This window comes from Lynx rufus, unplaced genomic scaffold (assembly GCF_022079265.1).
Source record: "Lynx rufus isolate CCGP_SWC_20201006 ecotype Redwood Valley unplaced genomic scaffold, mLynRuf1.p SCAF_23, whole genome shotgun sequence".
Classification (NCBI taxonomy): domain Eukaryota; kingdom Metazoa; phylum Chordata; class Mammalia; order Carnivora; family Felidae; genus Lynx; species Lynx rufus.
The window spans coordinates 12,292,608-12,307,202 of NW_025814838.1; the positions used below are offsets into that span (position 1 = coordinate 12,292,608).

The window sequence follows — 14,595 nt, forward strand, 5'->3', positions numbered from 1 at the left end:
TAAATAGTAGGTGCTGGGTTCAGATCCTGCCTCATCCACTGCTGTGTAACTGTGGGCAACTTTTAAGATTTCTGTGTGCCTCAGTTTCTTCATCTGTGTAATAGGAATAAGATAACCTGTCTCTAGGGTGTGCGAGGGCTGAATGTGTTAAAACAGGTCAGTGCTTCAAACGAGGCCTGGCACAGAGGAAGTGCTATGTATTACCTGCTACTATGGGATATTTTTAGGGCTCGCCATCATGTCTGATACATGGTAGATACCCTGAAAGTATCTGTTGAATGAATGAATAAACGAGTCAATTTTTCGCACCTAGATTGAGCTTCCCCATCAAGAAGTGCCCTTCTTCTAGGTTGGGGGGTGGCTTTAACAAGCTAAACTTTCTGTATCTGGAGCTCAGGGCTGGGGAGCTGGGAGGTCTAGAAACTGAAGGAAGAGAGTTCCAGAACTGGGTGCTTCTGCCTGAGGATCTCATGGTCCTGTGGGGGCACAGACACAAGCAATGGAAAAAAGCCCACCTGGGACCGAGTGCTTGGGGAGCACAACTACCATGGGACCAGGGGCACGAAATGTCCTATCTGTCTTAGGGAAGGGCAGGAACCAGTGACAGCTCCTGAAGGTCTGCCTGGGAGGAGCTTGGAGGCCGACATTACTGAGGGGGCCGGAGGCTTTTCTTGGGGCTTAGTGTCTCTAGCAAGGTTACCTATCTGTGCAAGGTTGACATTGTTGAAGGAGATTTACAGCCAAGCCATCCCCTGGCTCCCTCTCCATGGGGAAGGCTTCTTGGAAGAGGTGTCATCTTTGAGGCTGAGGGACCAGGAGGTGGTCAGGAAACAAAGAAAGGAAGGCCTGTGCAGCAGGAGCGATCTGAACAAAAGCAAGAATACGCTTCGTGGGGTCACTGCACATTGAAGTAAAGGACGCATGGGCGCCGAGGCTGGGAGGTGGGCCGGGCTGGTCACCAGAGGCCTTGGGTGCCCTGCTCTGGAGTACGGGTCTTCTCTAAGGGCACTGGCTTATTTATTTATTTTTTTTAATATTTGTTCTTGAGAGAGAGACAGTGCATGAGCAGTAGGGGGGCAGAGAGAGAGGGAGACACAGAATCGGAAACAGGCTCCAGGCTCTGAGCGGTCAGCACAGAGCCCGACGCGGAGCTCGAACTCACGGACCGTGAGATCATGACCTGAGCTGAAGTCAGAGGCTTAACCGACAGAGCCACCCAGGCGCCCCTAATGTTTATTTATTTTTGAGAGACAGAGAAAGAGAGAGAAAGCACAAGAGGGGGAGGGGCAGAGAGAGAGGGAGACACAGAATCCAAAGCAGGCTCCAGGCTCTGAGCGGTCAGCACAGAGCCCAATGCGGGACTCGAACCCACAGACTGTGAGATCATGACCTGAGCCAAAGTCGGACGCGTAACCGACTGAGCCACCCAGGTGCCCCAGGGCACTGGCGTTTTAAAGACGGCTTTATTGAGATAATATTTGCGTACCAAAAATTCACCCATTTTAAGGGTAAACTTTTCAGAGGTTTTTAGTAAACCGACGGTATTATGTAAGCATCACCCTAATCCGGTTTCAGAACCCCAAATGCCGATTTGCAGTCACCCCACCCCCAGCCCCGGGCAACTGCTGATCTGCTTTTTGACTTTATGGATTTGCCCACTCTGGACATTTTGTGTAAACGTAGTCCTACAATATGTGGCCTCTTGTGTCTGACTTAGCACAGTATTTTCAAGGGTCATCCGTGTTGTAGCTTGGGTGACAAGTACGTCACTGTCTTTATGGCTGAATGATATTCCCTTGTATGAATAGACCACCTGTTGTTTATCCATTCACCAGGTGACGGGCATTTGGGTCCCTTCCACTTTTTAGCTCTTACGATAATGCTGCTGTGAATGTTCGGGGGTCCGTCTTGCAGAGATACAGGCTTTTAGTTCTCTTGGGTATATGCCAACAACTGGAGAGCCGATCACATGGTAAATTTATGTTGGACTCTTTGACAAACTTCTAAAGTGGGAGAGCGTTAAGTCGCAGAGTGATCGGCAGCTCGGTGCATCAGGAAGATCGCTGTGAGAGGGGTTTGGAGGGGGATGGGACAAGATCTAGGGAGATCTTTGGCGAGGTGCAGATGGAGAGGGGGATCCATAGAGTGGATTTCAGAAATGCCTTCCACTCTACTGTTGCCCGTCGGCAGACAGGATGCTCTGATTTCTCAGTTACGGTTAATTCGCCAAGGATTGAAGGTGTCCGTAACTCTCCCAGTATCCCTCGTAGGAGAGGAAGTGGGTTCCGGAGCCTGGCTCCATCCTCTGAGGCCACTTTAAGAGCAGAAGGTGATCTGTAACGTTTGCTTGATCGTGTTTAATCTCACGATGCCCTGTGTCCCCTGCCTGGGTTCTCTGGTGGTCAGCAACGGAGACCAACTTGGCACCTTATCTAGGACAGGAATGAATGCAGGATTATCAGGGGGCTCACAGATGGGGTGGGAAGACTGGGGATCCGGCCTCAGAAATGGCGGGGACGGGCTCCTTGGGATCTGGGGGCAGGAAGTAAGGCCCCTCGGGGCTCTGTCCACCTGCTGTGCGTCCCCATCCACTTGGCTGGGGGACCGAGTGGGGCCGCCCCACCAAAATGGGGTATATGATGCCAGGGGTGGGGCCGGGGGCACGTCTCCTAGAGGAACACGGGATGGTCTTCCCAGAAAAGGAAAATGCTAGGTTTTCAAACCCAAACTGTCCACTTCCCTACATTCCAGGTGCAGGAACTGAGGCACGGAGGGGTTAAGACCATTCACCCAATGCCACAGAGTTGGAAAGTGGCCGAGTGGGACCCCAGTCTGTTCTATCTGGCAGAGTGAGCTCCTGGACACCCCCCACAGCTGGTGGGGCTGGGATGCCCACTGCCTTCTGAACTAGTCAGACTCCAGCAGCCTTCTGGGGCCGCCTCCAGGACTCTCAGGGGTAGGGAAGAGTATCTAAAAGGGCTTTGCTGCCCTCCTGGCTCTGCTCTTGTCCCCTGTGCCCTGAGCAAAGAGCCCAGTTGGCCCCTTGCCACCTTTGGTGGGGCCAGTGAGCAGGAGTTTAGGACGGGGGCGGGGGGGCTGGGGAGAGCCATTAGCTAGGAGCTGATTCTAATTCACGGCCTTTTTCATTTCTGTTCTCAGATCGAGAGGACCAGTCCATTCTGTGCACGTAAGTGGAACTCATCTTTCCTGTTTTTCTACAGTTGAGGTCCAACCTACTGAAGAAAAAGGTCCTTGAGGGCAGGGCTCTTTGATGCGTTCAAGGGAGCTGGCCCAGAGCAAACTCAGCGGATGGCCTCATGCTGAGACCGGCACAGCCAACCCGTCAGTGATGCCTGGTTCCATCTTGTTCTGCACTATCCGCCTTTCTAAAACGAGCATTTGGTGCTCGCTTACTGCGTGCCAGGCCCTGAAGCAAATATTTCACAGACGGATTTGCATCTAATTGCCTAACAGCCCTGTGAAGGGAGAGGGCATCTCTGTGAGGGAGGAAATCTGGGCATGTGTTAAACTACTGCCCGAAACTCTCACGATCAGCAACCACATCCGTGCCATATTTAGTGGTTGGGGTCGCTGTGTCTTTGGTGAAGGCCCAAAGACGTCGTCAGAAGCTACTACTCAATTTAGAACCATTCAGAGAATCTTTGACATTCAGGAAAACCCCTCTTGTCATGGGCAGAGCGATGGGCGCCCAGCGATCTCCACATCCTCACTTCTGGAACCCGTGGCCATGGCAGGTCACGTGGCCTGGGGGAGTGAAGGTTGCAGATGATATTAAGGTTGCTAATCAGCTGACCTTACAATAGGGAGATTTTCAAGGTTATCCAGATGGCCCAATATAATCACAGGGTTCTTAAAAGTAGAAGAGAGGGGAGACATCAGGGCAGAGGGCCAGAGATGCAATGTGAGAACTTGACCTAAGGTTGCTGGCTTTGAAGAGAGAGGACGCCAGGGATGAGAACAGCTTCTAGAAGCTGGAAAAGACAAGGGGCTGGACTCCTGCCTAGAGCTCCCAGGAAGAAATACAAGCTGGGATGCCTGGGTGGTTCAGTTGGTTAAGCATCCAACTTTGGCTCAGGTCATGTTTCATGGTTCATGGGTTCGAGCCCCCCATCAGGCCCTGCTGTGAGCCCAGAGCCCGCTTCAGATCCTCTGCCCCCCCTCCCCTCCCCCTACTAGTGCGCTCTCTCTCGTTCTCTCTCTCTCAAACTCTCGGTCCCTCTCTCTCTCTCTCAAAAATAAATATTGAAGAAAATACAACCTTGCCAACACCTTGGTTTTCGCTCACTGAGATCCGTGTCAGACGTCTGACTGCCGCAGTTGTGTGGTCACAGATGCCGAGTTTCTAGTAATTTGTTACAGCAGCAACCAGAGGCCCATACCCGTCACTCCCACTTGAACCCCTGTATCACTCCCTCCATCATTTGTTACCCAACAGACTGAGTGGGTCAGGCCTCCTGGTGACCATTAGGCAGATGAGAATGAGCCCAAAATAAACAGGATCCCTCTTCTCAAGGATCCCTTTTCTCAAAAGGGAAACAGCAGGAGGACAATAGTCACATACTTGTCTTTTATGCTCTTTGAATTTATTGCTTCACACTGTGAAGGGACGACCTTTCAGAAACTAGAAAAAAAAATACATACACACTTTTTAAATCACTGAAGTAAATGTATAATGACAAACTGTGAAAGTTACAAAGAATGAAATATATTAGGAACTAGGAGAATGTGTAAATGGGAGTTGTTCTAACCGGGGAAAATAGGAAAGTAGCGCTGTGGCAGGCTCTGTTCTGTCGACGCAGAGCCCGATGCGGGACTTGAACACCTGAGCCATGAGATCCTGACTTGAGTCACAATCAAGAGTCGGATGCTTAACTGACTGAGCCACCCAGGTGCCCCTCTTCTGCTGGGCAGAAATGGCAAAGAAGAAGGGAGGGGAGCGGTTGCAGCACGTGCAAAGGCCCTGGGGTCAGATGCATCATGTTCTAATTAAGAAACTGAGAGATCAGTTTGGCCTGAGCATGTCCCCCAGAAGAAGCCCTCTTTCTAGGAAGAGCCATTCCCAGGGCTGGTGGCTTTTATATTTAGTGCATTGGCTTAGGGGAAAAGATGTGCAGCCTGCCCATGCTGGCTCAACCACTTATAAAGCATGAGCTCAAATCTTTGTGATGAGTAAACCCTGGGAGAATTTGGGAGAAGAGTTTCATGTGGGGAACAGCAAGGGCAAAGTTTATGGGGTGTGGGACCATTTGCCTTTTGGGGGACAGAGGAAGTCGAAAGGGCTGGTCAGAAGGGGATGGGCAGGAGGATGTGGTCAGAGAGCAGGGCCTTACAGGCTGGGGTGAGGGTGTGGACAAGAGGCAGATCAGATCTTTCTGACCATTCAAGGGGCCCAGAGGTGCCACTTGGGGACATACGCTGGTGCTGTTAGGGTCTGGGGGGGGGGCTTGCATGAGCCACCTGGGAACCCCCATCCCTGTACTTCCCACTGGGTTTCTCAGACTCAGTGGTGGGAGATGCCAGTGTTGGGTCATTCTCTCCTCCAGGGGAGGTGACTCAGGCTGACAGCAGCCTTCTGCCACTCTCCAGAGCCCAGGGACAACATTGCTTCTTATAAAACTACAGTGTTTCCAAAGGTTTTCCACTGGGTTCTTTACGTATGGCCGGTGTTCCCTCCCATGTAGGCTTCCTGCTTTTATCCCGTCTCCCCTTATCCCTTCTGCTCTCTTTTTAATGGTTTTGTTTTTGAGAGAGACAGAGAGAATGAATAGGGGAGGGGCAGAGAGAGGGAGACACAGAATCTGAAGCAGGTTCCAGGCTTCGAGCTGTCAGCACAGAGCCCAATGCGGGGCTCAAACCCACAAACTTTGAGATCATAACCTGAGCTGAAGTCGGACACTTAACCAACTGAGCCACCCAGGTGCACCCTGCTCTATTTTTTTTTTAATGTTTATTTATCAATTTTTGAGAGAGAGAGAGCGAGCGAGCAGGGGAGGGGCAGAGAAAGAGGGAGAGAAAGAGAATACCAGGCAGGCTCTGTGCTGTCACTGCAGAGCCCCATGCGGGGCTTGAACTCCCGAACCATGAGATAGTGACTTGAGTCACAACCAAGAGTCGGATGCTTAACCGACCGAGCCACCCAGGCGCCCCGTTGGAATGTTACTATTAATTAAACTGTAGACCTTAGTTTTCACTGGTTTTTCCAGTGTTATCTTGGTCCAGGATCCCATCCAGAATTACGTTGATTCATTATGTCTGCCTGAGCGTCCCCTGGCTGGGACACTTTCTCGGGCGTTCCTGGTTTTCATGACCCTGCTGATTTTGAGGACTGATGGAGGATTTAGTAGAACGTCCCTCCGTCTGGATTTGTCTGATGTTCTTGGTCATGAGTCGGAGGTCATGGTTTTGGGGGAGAATGACACGGGAGTGAGGTGCCTCCTTCACCCCACCGTGCCAGGGGGCACCTCACATCCACGTGACATCCAGGTGACCTAACATGACCTTCATCACCCGGCGCAGGTTCAGCTTCTGGGTTTGGTAGTGATATCTGAGCCAATCACCCCTTTCCTGGTCAGGTTGCTTTTGGACCATGTCCTGCGTAAAGCCATCTCAGGTACCCCTGGGTGTGGGTCCTGCCAGACTTCTGTCCCCAGATGTGGCTGTACATCAGTTCCTTAGTGACTGGTTCAAGAGACCAAGAAACTGATCCCCTGGCTTCACCCGGAGACTTTTTTTTTGGGGGGGGGGCAGAGTCAGGGTTTGTTTATTTATTTTAAAGTTTATTTACTCTATTTGGAGGGGGAGGGGAAGAGAGAGAGGGAGAGAAAGAGTCCCAAGCGGGCTCTGTGCGGTCAATTTGAACCCACGAACCATGAGATCATGGCTTGATTCGAGTCAAATGCTTAACTGACGGAGCCACCCTGGCGCCCCTTGATTATTTTTTTAATTTGAATTTTAGTTAGTTAATATACAGGGCAGTGTTGGTTTCAGAAGTAGAATTCAGTGATTCATCACTTGCATTCAACCCGCGGTGCTCATCGCAACAAGTGCCCTCCTCAATGCCCATCCCCCATCTAGCCCATCCCCCACCCCGCTCCCCCTCCATCACCCCTGTGTGTTCTCTATCGTTAAGAGTCTCTTGTGGTCTGTTTCCCTTTCTTCTCTACCGCCCCCCTTCCCATATGTTTATCTGTTTGCTTTCTTAAATTCCACATGTGAGTAAAATCCCATGATATTTGTCTTTCTCTGGTTGACTTATTTCACTTAGCATATTGCCTTGTAGCTCTATCCATGTCATTGCAAATGGCAAGACTTCATTCTTTTTTTTTAAGTTTATTTATTTATTTTGAGAGAGAGAGAGAGAGAGAGAGAAACAGCACGAGCCAGGGAGGGGTAGAGAAAGAAGGAGAGAGAGAATCCCAAACGGGCTCCACGCTGTCAGCGCAGAGCCCGATGTGGGGCTCGAACTCACGGACGGTGAGATCACGACTTGAGCCGAAACCAAGAGTCAGACACTTAACTGACTCAGCCACCCGGGCGTCCTTCATTCTTTTTGATGGCTGAGTAATATTCCGTTGCGTATATATACCACGTCTTGTGACTCGGTGCCTGGGGCAGGGCTGGGCACTCCCGCATTTTTATCTAGTGTGGGGCGCTCGAGAAGCGGGTAGGCCAGCCAGCGAGCTGGGAGGGAGGCAAACACTGTCACAGGCATGCTCGCAGGGGACGCCGAGGGTATGGCTGGATCGGAACTGCGTGCGCCCGTCTGCCTTGGGGTGGAGAGGGGGTGGTGTGGCCCTGGGAGCAGGGTCCCTGCCAGCAGAGGAAAGGAGCTAAAATGCCACCCCTCTGGGGCCCGTTTGGGAGCCCGGAAGGGGAGGGAGGCGTGAGCTGGGGGAGGACTAGGGGGTCCTGGAGATTCTGATGCACACTTTGCAGTGGGACTGTCTGGTTCATCCCCCAGATTGCTGACCCCTGGGTGCAGCCTTTGTGGCAGAAAGACTTCTGGGGCTACCTGTGCCTGCAAGGCTTGAAGAGAGGCCCCTGGTCTCAGCTCCTGGGGAGCCTCGACTGGGAGCAAGCCCAGCCCGGGATGGGGGTCCTCAGACTGTTAGCCGACTCTCCTGGCTGACGAAGTAAAGCATTTTGCGGGGGGAGGTACTGGGGTCCTTTATGCTCCTAAGTGACACTGTCACCACAGTTTGATGCCCTGAGCAGGTCAGCATGAAGCCATTTTGGCTCTAGGACAGGCTAGATTTTCACTTTAGGGGCAGCCCGTGAGCTAGACAGGGAAGAAGGGAGTCCTGGACTCAGCTCTGCCATGAGAGCCACTTACCCTGTCTGAGCCTCAGTCTCCTCACCTGCAAAATGGACAACTATACCCACCTCACAGGGCGGTCGTGAGGAATCAGTGGGTTAATTCACGGAAAGCACTGAGAGCAGGGCCCGGTGATGCCGTTTTGTGCGCAGCGAACAGAATTGTTACTTGTAAGTTACTTGCGAACGCAAGTGCCACTTCCTGCTCAGGCACGAAAGCGAAAGCAAGGGGAAGAAATGTCCGGAGTGACAATGAATGCTAGCGATCCATATTCATGATCAGTGTGTCCGTATTATCTTGATGCATTGTTAGGCGTGGCCAGGGGTTCTACAGATAGCTGCTTCCAAACATTCTTTGTATCCCCAGACCAGGATTGACAGAGGCAGATGCTCAGGGGAGCCTGGCAGGTGACAGGAAGGGGTGGGTTAGGCCAGGAGCACAATAGGGAGTGGTGGGGACTGTGGCAAATTGGAAGGCTCACGCCATTTGAGGGGCGGCTGTGGTTCTGCCCCAGACAACTTCTGCCGCAGGAGAACGCTGCCCCGGTGTTCCCGGGGCTACGCGGGTCTTTTCCCCTCCCCAGGAGGATCCAGCTGCCTTCTGTGCGTGCTGGTCTGCCCTTGTGTTTTCTACTCAGCAGTGCCCTCGCACTGTGTTGTATCTCATCAGACATACACCAGCGTCCCTCCTCCTAGTGACTGCCCAGACATGCCGTATTTTATTTACCCTCCCCCACCCGTGGATTGTAGCTTTGATTGTTTCCGGACTTCAGAACTCAATGTAAGCGTGTATATAAGGATATATGTGCGATCGGTCCTTATTATTTACTGATGCCATATTTGCAAATTCATTGCTACTTGCTGATATGTATGTGTAACCTCCAACCGATGCTCATGGTGCTTGTGGGGGCGTTCGAGGACACGTGCAGAGCCAGGAAAAGTCTGAGTGGCCTGCCAGCTGAGGGAACCCTGCCGCCTTGTTTCAGCTCTCTGGCTGTGAACAAGTGTCCCTTACATGCTAGATTTAGCACCACAGTTTTTGCATTGTTGTGGCCTTTGGTTGGTGACTTCGCTGTTGATAATGCCCCCCAAGCCTCCAGCTGAAGTGCTGTCTTCCCTTTTTTTAAAATGTTTATTTATCGGTTGAGAGAGAGAGACAGAGACAGAGAGAGAGGGGGCCAGAGGATCCGAAGCAGGCTCTGCCCCGAAAGTGGAGAGCCCAGCGCGGGGCTCAAAATCACGAGCTGTGAGATCATGACCTGAGCCGAAGTCGGATGCCTAAGGTGCTGAGCCACCCAGGCGCCCTGAAGTGTTGGCTTCCTAAGCACAAGACGGTTGGATATGTCCGGTAGAGAAAATTCATGGGTTGGATGGCCTTCATTCAGACATGAGTTACAGGGCTGTTGGCCATGAGTTCGATGTTAGCGAATCAACAATATATATGGTAAAGGGTCTTTAAACAGAAAGGCACATAAAACAAGGTCATAGAGTGAGCAGCTGGCGGGAGCCTTTGGAGCACCTGTGCCCCAGGCGTGTGTGTGAGCCTCGCACCTCCCAAGGTTCCCAGGAAGAAACAGCATTGCTCGTCGGCATCTGTAGGAACATGGCATTTCTTGTCCACATCTGCTGAGTGAACGGATTTAACGTCGTACCAGAGAGGAGCAGGGAAGAGTATGGCTTACTTACAGATGGCTTCCGACCTGTGTGACCCTGCACAGGTCACTTAACCTCTCTGAGCCAGGTTTATGGAGAGGCCGTGAGGATGAAAAGGGAACCACCCCACAACATCGGTCGAGCGACCGACTTCGGCTCAGGTCATGGTCTCGTGGTCTGTGGGTTCGAGCCCCGCGTCGGGCTCTGTGCTGACAGCTCAGAGCCTGGAGCCTGTTTCGGATTCTGTGTCTCCCCCTCTCTCTGCCCCTCCCCCGCTCATGCTCTGTCTTTCTCTCTCTCAAAAATAAACATTAACATTTAAAAAAAATACATAAATAAAACAGTGCCGGCCAATAAGGCTTTGTGTGCTGATGGCTGCTGAGAACTTGACACGTGGCTCATGTGACTAAGGGGCTGGATTTTTTTTAACTGACTTTAACTAATTTAAATAGCCTGTAGCTAGTGTTTTCTGCATTAGCGTGGTTCTGAAGTATTTCTTACCTCCGTCCACTCCTCTGATTCTGCCCATGTCTCGTTCAGGCTCCTTTCACCTCTTGCCTGGACCACTGCGGTCGCCCCCTAACTAAACTTCCTGCAGCCATGCCCCCCCTGCTCCCCAGTGTGACCAGGTCTCATTCATGCCTGCCTGCCTTCCTTCCTTCCTTCCTTCCTTCCTTCCTTCCTTCCTCCCATAGCTACTCATTGTGAGAAGTCATATGGCACAGCAGGGTGTGGATTTCAGAGTCAAACCTCTTGGGTTTTGAGGTCAGCCCTATCGCCAACCAGCTTGTATGCTCCCAGAGCCAAGTTGCTTAACTTCTCCGAGGCTCAGTCTCCCCATCTGTAAAACGGGCAATAGGTGCTCCTCTGGGTGGTTGTTTGTGGGATTCAATGAGTTAATTTGTGTAAGAGAGGAAGCAATGCCACTGCCTCCTGGCGAGCCCCCCTCTTCGCCGCCACCCCCCCTAAGAATCAGCCGCCTGCGCTTTTGATGTTTCCGTCACGGGTCCTCAAGCCCCATTCCTCTCCTGAAACGGTTTCCTGTACTCATTGGAACGAAAGCAAAACTCTTCACCGCAGCCGAGAAGACTGTGCGTGATCTGGCCCCTTTCTTCCCTCATCACTTACCACCACCCGCCTCCCTCCTGACGCTCCAGCCACACCAGCTCCTCCCTGCTCCCTGAGTGTGCCGAATATTTCCCTGCGGTGGATCTTTGCCCTTGCTGTCCCCTCTGCCGGCTGCCCCCTACCCTTGGTCCTTCCTGCAGGGCTCCTTTGCATTTTGTAGGGCTCCGCTCCCGTTCTGGCGACCCACCCATGGCCCCCCCTCCATCTCAGCCCCCCATCATGCCACCCTGGCGGCAATAACAGACCCTCAAATGACCCTAATTGCTTATTTCCTTGGCTAGGGTCTGTCTCCCTCTCCTGGAATGGGAGCTCAGTGAGGGTGGGGACAGTCTCCTTGTCCCCTAGCCAGTGCCCAGTAAGTAGGCAATGGCCGCACCAGTAGCTGGGTTATGGAAAGAGCCCAAATGTCCGTCACCTGATGATGGATAAAGATGTGGTGTGTGAGTGTGTGTGTGTGTGTGTGTGTGTGTGTGTATACACAGCAGAATGGAATACTAGGTGATGAAAAAGAATGAAATCTTGCCATTGGCAACAACATGGTTAGAACTAGAATGTATTATGCCAAGCAAAATAAGTTAGAGAAAGATACCATATAATTTCACTCCTATGTGGGATTTGAGAAGCTTAATAGATGAGCATAGGAGAAGCGAAGGAAAAATAAGATGAAAAAACAGAGAGGGAGGCGAACGCTAAGAGACTCTCAGATACAGAGAACAAACTGAGGGTTGCTGGGGGGTAGGGGGTGGGTTCAACGGGTGATGCGCATTAGGGGGGACACTTGTCGGGATGAGCCCAGGGTGTCATGTGTAAGAGATGAATCACTGGGTTCTGTTCCTGAAGCCAAGACAGTGTAGTTAGTTAACTACGCTGTATGTTAACCAACTCGAGGGGGAAAAAAAAGCAGGCATTGGCCGTTGTTGCAAAGGCAGTCCCAACCATTCCGCTGTTATTTGCCAATATATCCAGTCTCCCCGGAACTGTCATCAGCTTAGCTCTGCTTATTAAATTTCATTTTGGCCATTGTTAAAATCAGCCAGAGTGATTTGAGGACCAACATGTTGATAGCAGGGTATGAGCTTTGACAAAGTAGCAGGGGTCAAGGTAAGCCCAGCTGGGACTAACAGTTTGCTACAGATGATTATGCAGTCAAGAAGCTGGAAAGGGAGCAAATGTAATTTTTAGACCCGAGTCCTGTCTGGTCTAGGAAGCAGTTCATACAGTGCAAGTAAACCTGGGAGCATAGGTGAGGCGTGGAGCGGCCCTGGGTTGAGAGAGAGCTGTGTGTTCAAGGAGTAACCCGTGTGTGACGAGGGGCTGGATTAAGGAAGAAGGGAGTAGGGGAGGGGGAGATCAGAGGGCGGTAAGGGGGTCTTCTAGGCCCTGGGGAGGATGTTAAACTTTAAAATGGACAGGAGAGCACGAGGAGATACAGCCAGGGGTCAGCAAACTCTGACCAGTGGGCCAAATGAGGCCCTCCTCTATTTTTGTAAATAAAGTTTTATTGGCACACAGCCGTGCTTACTTGCTTTCCTGCTACCGCGGCAGAGCTGAGTAGTTGGGACCGAGAATGCATGACCCACGAAGCCTAAAGTATTGACTGTCTGGCCCTTCACAGGAATGGTTTGCCACCTCCTGGCTTATCCAGTGGGAAAATAGGACGTGATTTATATTTTAGTAATAGAATACGTGTTGACGTTATTGATAAAAACAGAATATAAGCATTGTAGAGGCATTAATATATAAGTATTGATATAAGCGTTAGGGAAGAAATTAATCATTAGTAAGGAGTAATAGCTCACATTTTTGTGTATCTGGTATTGTTCTGAACATTTTATATATATACACGCTCATTTAATCCTTATAACAATCATGTAACTGCTTTAATTATGCCTGTCTTATAGATAAGGAAACCACCGCATGGGAGTAGTTAAATGACCCGCCCAAGGCCATACCGGTAACTGGCGGAGCAGAGATTTGAACTCAGTCTCACCTTGGAGCCCATTGTGCTATTCTGCTGATTGATGCTGCAGGGGAAGGTGGCATTGCTTCTGCCTAGAGGCACTATTCAGAAGAGAGGCAATGCTTACCTGGGCTTTGCAGGGTATGTAGGAGTTGGATAGCTGGAGGACAGGGGCAGGAGTCACCTGAGGACTGGGGACTGAACAGCTTGAAACCCAGAGCTAATTTGGCTTTGATGCCAAGGGCAGACCGCAGGCTGAAATGGGCTTGTATGTGGGGTTCAGCCCTGGGATCCAGGACCAGCAACATGATGTGTAAAATCATGCAAAATGAAAATGCAGAGCCTTTTATTCAAAAAGCATTAAGAATTTGAAGACGGCAGTAACATAAGCGATCATTGCCGCTGGGGCAGGACTGGGCAGTGGGGTAATTACACGGCCAGGAGGCCTTGCACGGTCACGAGGAGGGGACCAGGCAGCAAGGGCCCTATGAAACAGGACAGTGGTTTAGGGTGCTAGGATCAGGAAGGCATCTTCACCCCCAGAGATCAGAGGTCAAAAAAGCAAAGATACTAATGTTTTGAAAGCAGCCCAGAGCACATCAATCTTCAGACACCCATGAGACCGGAGCTCGGGGTGTTTTCTTTGGCACAACCTCCCAAGACAATTTATTTTTATCAATAAAACTTGGAAACTGTTGAGCCAAGTAGTCCACATGGGGAGGAGCTGATTCCTGGAGCGTATGCCCCTCTTCCCCTCCCTTGTAAAGTGGAAGGCCAAGGCCACAATCATGGTCATGCCACATCTTTGTTGTAAAAGAGAAGAGGCAGGAGAGGCTGAAAACAAAGATGGAAAATGAGGAGGTTATAATGGGAAAGGAGAGCATCTGGGGGTCTGGACGCCGGGTATACTGCGTCCTGACTCTTGCCTCAGATCGGAATTAGGCTCAGGACCACCTGCCAAGGTGACTTCCCACGCTCAGATTTTCTCTCCTCCTTCTTGCTCTGATGAGAAGCTAGCCCCTTCAGCCCGGATGATGTCTGTCAAGCATTCTGAGGTTAGCCTGATTGAAGTAATTCATACTAAGGTGTAAATGACTGAGTAGTTTGGTTCATTTGGTCCCTGGTTACATTTAAAAAGAGCCTGCCAAGGCGAGTCAAGACTCCCACATATATGGAAGAGCCCTTGGATGGAGAGGGCTTCGCTCTGGTCACTCTGGGTTTCACTCTGTCTTTTCAACATTCCATCCTCTCTTCTCACTTACCAAAATAAAAAGGCAACGGGCAAACAGCAGCTGTGGCATCGAAGAGACCCACACCAGGATCTCACTTCTTCTCCATTACCTCTTTGTGTGATAGCAGGAGCAGTCACGATCTCCAACAATTCCTTCAACCTCTCTGAGCCTCAGTTTCCCCAGGGGCGTGATGGGGATCATCAGTGAGTCTTTCGTTAGGTTGTTGGGAGGTTTATGAAAAGATTCGTGAGCCCAGTGCCTAGCAGAGTGTAGGCCTTCAACAAACAT

At 51.1% G+C, this 14,595-nt stretch overlaps 1 protein-coding gene across 1 annotated transcript in view; it reads left to right on the top strand.

Annotated features, from left to right (window-relative positions):
* The window catches only part of MYH11 (myosin heavy chain 11), a 126,774-nt gene that overhangs the window by 49,468 nt on the left and 62,711 nt on the right, over nt 1-14,595 (top strand). The window contains exon 4 of the mRNA XM_047087306.1: nt 3,160-3,187. Coding sequence (XP_046943262.1) covers nt 3,160-3,187 — 28 coding nt within the window. The remainder of the gene's footprint in view (nt 1-3,159; nt 3,188-14,595) is intronic.